The sequence below is a fragment of the Macrosteles quadrilineatus genome, unplaced genomic scaffold, assembly GCF_028750875.1.
Source record: "Macrosteles quadrilineatus isolate MER2022 unplaced genomic scaffold, UCM_ALF_1.0 Scaffold_5__1_contigs__length_97177068, whole genome shotgun sequence".
Classification (NCBI taxonomy): Eukaryota; Metazoa; Arthropoda; class Insecta; order Hemiptera; family Cicadellidae; genus Macrosteles; species Macrosteles quadrilineatus.
This window is the reverse complement of record NW_026542598.1, coordinates 52,519,194-52,527,773: the sequence shown is the minus strand read 5'-3', so window position 1 is coordinate 52,527,773 and position 8,580 is coordinate 52,519,194. Positions and strand designations below refer to the sequence as shown.

Genomic DNA, 8,580 nt, shown 5'->3' with positions numbered 1-8,580 from the left:
ATCAATTGAAAATCAATTCGGCCAAATGGAAATTCGCTTAGACGGCAGGTTTGCTGCGGCGGGGGTATTTTTATTAGGTTAAATACAAACGTTGAACGAAATGGGAAACGCTGCACCAGCTGATCGTAGTCGTAATATCAAGTGATGCCAACTTATTTTCAAGCGTACATGTATTACGTACCTAATAAAAGCACGCTGTTTTGTGTTGTTTGGTTGGAATCGTTGGAATACTGGTATGCGGCAAAAAAACTCTACGGCAAACCACTACAAGGATGAGGTAGAAAATTTTCCCACTGAACCAATCCCAAGGAGTTACGAAAATATAAGAAAATCTTTTAAATTTAGTGTATTAAAACCAGAGGTTTACGAGTTTGAATTTCACAAGTGTCAAATACAAACATATATGTGTTATTATATGTCATTTTTAAAGCTCTTCCTAATAACAAAAATTTGGAAAATCATGAACGTTTATTACTTTCAAAATGGTAAATCGTTAAATGAAAAATTCCTATATTTTATTTTAAATTACTTATATTTTTATTGAAAATACAGATAGCTCTACTCAGATTAAAATTTCTCTATCCTTATCTACTTAAATTTTCGAGATATCAACTGAAAACTTGTTTCACCCATTTTAAACTCGGGTTAATTGTTTGCAGTGCCATTCTTATGTCTACATTGTGACACATACAGTGATGTTAAAAATGTAACATAAACAAAATAAGTAAAATTAAAATATAAAAAAACATACCGGATTGAATGAATGAAATGAAATTTATATGGATTCGAAAATCTTACCGAATGAGGTTTTAAGAGCAAGAGGTAAAAGGAAATGTATAGAGTATTTAGATATAATGGATCAAGAAAATTAATCTACCATCTGTCAATGTTCAGTTCGTATGACACAATGGCACAAAAACAACTGAGACTTAATTTAAAAGACGTTTTATTTTTCAAACTACATCCTTTCTACGAATGGTTTCTACATTTATCTTTCTTTATGGCTTAGGTGAAAAACTATAAAATTCGCCAAGTGTGTTTCGATAGTAAACGAGTTATCTCAATAAAAATGTATAAACTCTTTTTGTTATAAAATAATCCCTGTGGGGGTAATTAGGTTGAGTTTGGATGTGCAAATACTAATAAAAGCGCTAATTTAACCATCACCCAACATCTGGCTAGTGATTTACAGCAGGATGCAATAAAACCGACAGGCCATAACATTGCCTAATGCAAGTAATTAGAAACAGAGTGCGTCCGCTAGCGCTGTCTCCGTGGTGCGGGAGGCAGTGGAACTAGAGTGGAGTAACTGTGAGTAACGCCGCTAGGAGCAGCACTGTGGGGGGAATGCGGAACCGCTTGGCGCGGCTTGTCAGTCAGTGAGTGTGCTGTCGCGTTGCATGGAGTGTGCTGGAGTCGCACAGCCTGAGAGCTCGTGAGCCGCCGTCATACGCTGCCATGGACTCTCCTCAGATGTACGACAACGTGCCGTCCGCTCTAGACTCGCAGAAGAAGCAGCTTCAACATCACATCAAGCGGTACACGGACCTCGCTGACCTGAACACGCCGGAGATCAGCCTGGACCTCCAGAATCTGATAGACGGAAGCGAGTTCGGTAGCGAACTGTTTACAGACATTCTCAACGGCCCTAAACAACCCAACGCCGTCAATGTCAGGCCACCCTTCCAGCCGCGGACGACGCTGGCGTATATGCCGCAGCCCGTGCACTTCGAGAGTAGCAATTCCAACTCTACCGGAACTAGCATCAAGGAGGAGCCCACGGAGGGCAGTGACTACAGGACCCAGGTACCCAACTACTCGGTGATCAGCAACAACGGGGGCGGTACCTCCTTCAGCACGCCCTCGCCGCTGCTGAAGAACCAGCTGAACCACCATCACCACCATCAGCACCGCAAGGGTAACAAGAGTGTGGACAAGAACACGGACGAGTACAAGCGGCGGAGAGAGAGGAACAACATCGCCGTCCGCAAATCGCGGGAGAAGGCCAAGATCCGGACGAGGGAAACCGAGGAAAAAGTGAAGTTGTTAGTGAAGGAAAACGAACGATTACAGAAACGGATCGAACTGTTGAGTGAGGAGTTGAACGTGTTGAGGTCGCTGTTCACGAACGTGGGAGTCCTACCTGAACATCTACACAGGGAGTTGAACAAACACCTGGACTCGTATCAGCACGGGATACAGTGACAAACAGTGAGAGTGTGAGTGGTTACTGGTGACCAGTGCACGGACGACCACGGTATGTCCTAGGCCTAGTACAATGACGACACCGTATTTATTATCACTGACCGAAAGGTAGCTGTTTACCATTAACTTAGTTTCATCGACCTCAGTAAAGTCTGGCCCGAAATACGCTTATCTCTGTCTGTCTTTGCCAAAGTTCGAGATAATGTTAGATACACTAACCTCATTCACCGCTCTGTCGGGGACGGAACGCTCTGATACTGATTCACGCCTTATCGCAGAGTGCGTAGTTTCGATAAGATAAACGTTCTAAATTTTAAGGCATAGCCTCTTGTTAACGTTTTGGACTATTTATCGTGTTACTTATTTTTCGGGTGATGTTTTTAGAAATTAAAAGTCTATTTTGAAAAATTGTTGTTCGAAACAACTCGTGAGAGATATTTTGTAATGTTTATATCTAATGTGCCTTCAGTAAACCCTATTTTGTGCAGCTAAAATTAGGCCTAAATTGAACCGGAGGGTGCCGAAAAATTCTAAATAGGTGCTAGCAAAATGTTGTTCCCAAAAGATGCCTTAAAGTTGGGCTTTAAAAGACAATAAATTATTCGATTTAAGTTTAATATATAGGCCTAGTTACGATTATCTACTTGCATGTTACCTAAAGTTACCTTGTCCTTGTCGATGCAGCTTTCGTTTTCATAAAATGAAGTTTGTACCATTTCGATGACTGATGTTTTAGGATAAATGTCTTGTTTTAAACCTTTCCCCCCTTAAATCACAATATTTTGTTTGCACTCTTCAAAAACCTCAGCCCGTTGCTCTTTCAACTTTCAAGGCCTAATCGTATGTTAGATCTCCTACTCTCTCATAGACAGCTATTAGCAGGTAGTCTTCTCTCTTGATTCTTTGGTTGTGCCTTGTTGAATGATTTATTTATTACATTTTGTACATGTATAAAATACATTAACGTGTAAAGATACTATTTTGTTATGAGATATCTTCTATGGATATATGTACATTGTAGATGGATAGATTTATGTATTATTATCATTATTTATGACTTATCGTACCTTAATGTAAAAACTTCTTAAATTGTCTGTCTTTTGTTTGTTAGTTGAATGTTACCATTTGATTCTCGTGAGTGATAGGTTTGTTAGTTTCAACAAAACAGACAAATTCGTCGTAGCTTATTAATTAAAACTGAGCCCCTTTACTCTTACGTTGTTTGAAATATCCCAACCGTGTTTTAATCATCGGAGCCACGTACTTAATTAAATTTGAAAACTTTTAGCTCTTTTAGCTGCTAATTAGATAATATTGTTTTCGAAATTATGAATCCGTGTGTTTCAAACATGCAAAACGAAGTATAGCATACTTCGTTTTTATTTCTTGAATAGGACATGTTGTATCGCAAAAATTAGAGTGGCTTATTTTAGAAATCGTGTTAATATTAAAAGTAAACTCCATTCTTGTTTAGAAAAATTGTGGCAAATTAGCAACACTAACAAAAGCTGACTAAATCAAATTGAAACCATTTTAAAAAATCTTTCATTTACAAATCTAACAAACGAACCGTAATTTGTCTGTTTTAACCATGTTTTGTTGTAGAGCGTATTATAGGTTAAGACGAACTGCCTGAGTCTAGGATTATGTTTTCAAAGCTATTATGTGTTGTTTCCTAATTTTTTAAAAGATAAAATAAGTCTCAATATTGTAAAATATTTTTATGTACAAAGAGTAATTTTGTAAAATATAGATAATTATTTCTTTACAAGTGTGTTTCATTTTAGCAGTATTTCCCAGGCGGGGTAGGTGAGTGTAGGGTGCACTCATTTCGCATGCCATCACTCTAGGGGAGGCATGAAAGGCAGGTAATACATAGAGGGGTGGCATTGGGGTGCGACCCTACTTGTTGCTTGGTCCAATTTCGCATTTTCCCACAACCATTACTCCATTGGGGCTGCAGCCCTTTGAATTGCGATGCATTCTCATGCGAACCAGGTCCCATTGAGCAGGATTTACAAGTCATTATGGTTGTTTTGAATCTGTAATGAGATATCACTATTGACGTTTTGTTGTGCGTTTTATTAATGTTGGGATTTGTTGAATTATATAAATTGTTTGACAATTTATTAGGCTCAACTTTGTTAACACATGACTTATTTAATTATTTTACAGTTAACTTGGTTAATTGCGTGATTTTTGTGCAACAACTTTGACCAACTATTCACTGTATGAAAAACACTGTTGTTTCTTATAAATAGTAATATCAATTTTGTAGGATAATTAATTTAACAAGTATTAGCTAGCTATTAAATAGCAAGTATTAAATAGCTCACTGCAATTTAGATTTGAAAAATCATTCCATAGTTTAATTAGTTTATATCTTAAAATTGCATTTCACTATTTTTAGGCCTACTGTAACTGCGTAGCTTAGCAAAATGACGCCAATTGTTATAATGTTTATGGTTCATTAATAGTTGTAAATTACAACAATGAACAAAGTACAATTTACAGTATTATGATGTGTCAAATGCCAATTTACATGGGAACAGTATGAGTAACTGTTTTACAGGATGAAATACATATTTTATAAATTGCCAAACAATGGGAAATAACTTGAACATAGTTTTAACTATTACATTTTAATGATTTTATGAATGAATCAACTATGTTAAAATCTTGTGTAAATATAAACAAACTTTGATTGTTGGTCCAAAGTTTACTTTCGAATAAATCTTTCCAAGTTCAATATTTGCTTTGAAATTGATTAAAACAAGATTATTTAGGCTCAGTAAAAAATTAAAAAAAAAAATACTGAACTCAGCAAAAACTTATTTTACACTAGGCTAGATTGGGTATTTTGATGCACGCTTTCAAGTTGAAATAGACAACTGTCGTTCTATATTTCATTTTTTAGAATTCCAAGGCAATTTTTTTTGTATTTTATTTCACAGTAAAACTTTTTGTTCCATAACAATAAGCAGTGTGAAACTTATATACTCATCTGAAGAAAGTTGCTGCTGATAAAAGAGAAAACCTCTAAGTAAATCTTTACACCTATCAAAGGTAACACAAAACATGATCATTTATCATCAGTCCAAATGGCTATTGGTTAACCTTTTAATTTACAAATCAGGGTTGTAATAGGATAAGGTATTATAAAATAATGTTGTAATACATTCAAAGGAATACGGAGAGCTTTTTAATTTCAACTACACTAGATAATACTGTAAAAACAGGGTTTTAATGATATTACACAGAATACACATGCTGAATGCTGATAGCTGGGCAGCACATGAAGGAAGTGAAGTATAAACTGTAGGTTGGATTGGAGCAGAAAGGACCAGACTGTACTGTTGCGCAATATCTCTGCACCAGACTGTACCGAAGGAAATTTCCCTCCCTACTCCATTACAGGAATTTTTCATGCGTTATTCTTATAAAATTTTCACAGTAATTTTTTTGTGAATTTTCTATTTATTTTTCCTTTATGTTTTAAATAAAAAAATGAAATTGATAAGAATGCAAAAACTGATATAAACAGTACTTGGCAATTTTTAAATATGAGAATAAAGGTTATAGTTTTCTGAAAAAAAACTTTTTTATCTGTCAAGGATTTAATTATGGTAAATACAGTAATTCTAATCGTCCAACTTTTATCATTACAAAAATGTTTATAAAATAAAAACACTTTAGCCTACTACTTTAAACAACAATGTAATTATTTGATGCACAATTACTGAATCTTTACTTTTGAGACTCCCAATAGTACCAATTACCACCAAATAACAACGAAAGTGGCACTGAATTCTTACGTGAATTATTATTTCATTTAAATCATCCTGGTTTAACTTTCGTGTATCAGTTAAAACTATGTAATAATGAAACCATCTTTATAATAATAATCATAATTAGGTTTTGACAAACTTATAATATTGTTACGTTATATTATTTTTTTGTTCTAAAGCAAACTACAATGTGTAGTGAGATTTCAATTTTTACAATAAATTGGAATTTATATGTAGACTAATGAGTAATAAAATGCTTTACCTCAATCTATTTACATTGTACGCTATTTAAACACTAGGCCTAATAAAAAGTTGACTCATTGGTTTACGAAAAGGCCAAAAAGAAAATTAAATAGAACAACGCCAATAAATGAAAATTATTAATTTTGTAAGGACGCATTAGAATGAATATCCTTATACAAATTATAACTGTATCCAAAATCGATCTCTGTCACCATATCCATTGTTTAATTGAGCGTCACGACATAATTAGTCAATTAGCAAAAAAAATTTGTTAATTTAAGCCCTCTACAGGAGGTATGCTGCCGACGTGAATTTTCAACTCTTATACCCTTCCGACAACATTCATGACTGTAGCTTCAACCTACGTAGATTTTATTTGTGATATAACAAATAATAAAATACTATTCAAGTTCAAGTTCAAGGATTGTACAAAAGGTATTTTCTTACATGAAATACTGAACTAAAAATAAAAAAATAGCCAATCAATTAAATAAATAAAATAAAAATAAAATAGTTAAAAGGGAAATAAAACATCTATGTAAAATGTTAAATGTATGTGTTAATTCCTCAAATAAAAATTGAACTAAATGGTTAACAAAATTATTTTACAAGTAATAATTTAAACAAAAATACAAAAATAAATAAATAAATCATATAAAATCGATTTACCAAAACCAACTTCAGTCAATTCAATAGAAATAGATTGACTGTTTTTAGAAACAATTTTAGTAGTTTTTAAAATTAACTACACACTAGACAAATGAAAAGAATGTTAATATAAAATCATTTTTTATAATAAACACTAGATAAAAAGAGTACCATAAAATTAAATAAATAAAAAAATTGAATAGGCCTAAATAAATTCTAAGAGTAGAATAAAAGCGAACAACAAAAAAACTTTAAACAAAACAAAATACCCTCTACAACTTGAACACATTTTGGAATGTCCTTTAATTTTAACAGTAAACAGGATATTTTCTACCATTGATAAAAAATACCTTACTTAGTCCATTTAATGATCACACGCCTAGCCATGCTACAATTGCAGTAAACTGACCAAAGTTCCAAGTTTATACAAAATATTGATAATAATTGTAACATATTATTGTTTAAATTGATAATCTTGTATCTATTTAATAAATCAAAGATACAGATTCTATAGTTTGAAAACAAACTAGACAACATTCATAATAGCATTCGAGATGGTCAGAAAAGTTTGTACCCTAATGCTAAATTAGGGAATGAGGGATTTTAAGGAAGTAGTAAAGTTATCTAGAACGTCCTATAGAATTAGCAAAAGTGGGGTATAGTTGACGAATTCTTGTTAATCATGTCAGTTAATTACTTTTTAGTACGTTTTCTTACGTTACTTTTCTACGCATCTCAGAGTGTTGCCAAAGAAACCATATTCCACAGCAAGCGCTCATTCAGGACGAGACATCCGCTCTCCAAAATTCTTCACTTCGTCCAATTTGTTCCGATCGGACGACTGCAATTTTGGAAGGTAATTAACACCCAAGTACCTGGACAATCCACAGAATCGTTCACGCTCCATCCTCCCCAATACTGTACAACATGTCTCTAAAACACAGGATATATTGTGAAAATACTATGTTTTGTTGTGAAAATACAATTTACAGTTAACTTACAAAATACAGGTTATTTCCCAAAAGGTGTAGTAGAAAATACAATATGTCAAAAATAATCTATAAAGTTGGTATGTCTTGGACTCTAGGCTTAAGGAACTTAAATATATTTTATAATTTTGTGTAATACCAACATATACAATTTTTTTTATTAATACTTTATAACAATAATTGTTTATATCTAAACCCCTTTCTTGAGAATGGTTTGTGTGTGTAAGGATATTGTAGATAAGGAGCCTGTGTTGGTTGCTGGTTTGTAAAATATATCTATTATTTTTATACCCTGTATTGAATAGGTCTGATTATTTAAAGCTAAGGACCGATTGAAGCACTTTGAACTTAACCCCCCGGTTTTAACCTCAATCCCTTTATTTAGGCTACTTTGCTTTATTTGGATAGCCGAATCAGTGACGTAGTCAGGATTTCAAAATGGGGGGGGTCGACCGACTGCCTGGTCGGATAGAAGAGAGGTCCGGGAAATTTGTTGAAAATATAGGCCCTAAAACTGTCTTTTTGAACTCTTCTGGCATTGGAAATAAACAACCCCAACGTCAGTACAGTATTAATATATAATTTATATAATTATTATTATATCATTTTACGTTTATATGTATTAACAAAAAAATATTATATTTAGGTCCGGACCCCCAGGACCCCCCCTGGCTACGTCCACTGGCCGACTTATAATATTGGAATTC

The 8,580-nt window shown here is 33.8% G+C and overlaps 1 protein-coding gene across 1 annotated transcript; it reads left to right on the top strand.

Annotated features, from left to right (window-relative positions):
• Positions 1 to 1,352: 1,352 nt before the first annotated feature.
• Positions 1,353 to 3,976, top strand: LOC128995322 (CCAAT/enhancer-binding protein beta-like). Its single transcript, XM_054420305.1, has one exon. The coding sequence runs from the start codon at positions 1,459 to 1,461 to the stop codon at positions 2,203 to 2,205; it is 747 nt and encodes a 248-aa protein (XP_054276280.1). The 5' UTR covers positions 1,353 to 1,458; the 3' UTR covers positions 2,206 to 3,976.
• The last annotated feature ends 4,604 nt before the right edge of the window (positions 3,977 to 8,580 follow it).

Coding starts and splice junctions, on each gene's coding strand:
- LOC128995322 (XM_054420305.1), top strand. CDS start 1,459: ATGGACTCTCCTCAGATGTACGACAACGTGCCGTCCGCTCTAGACTCG.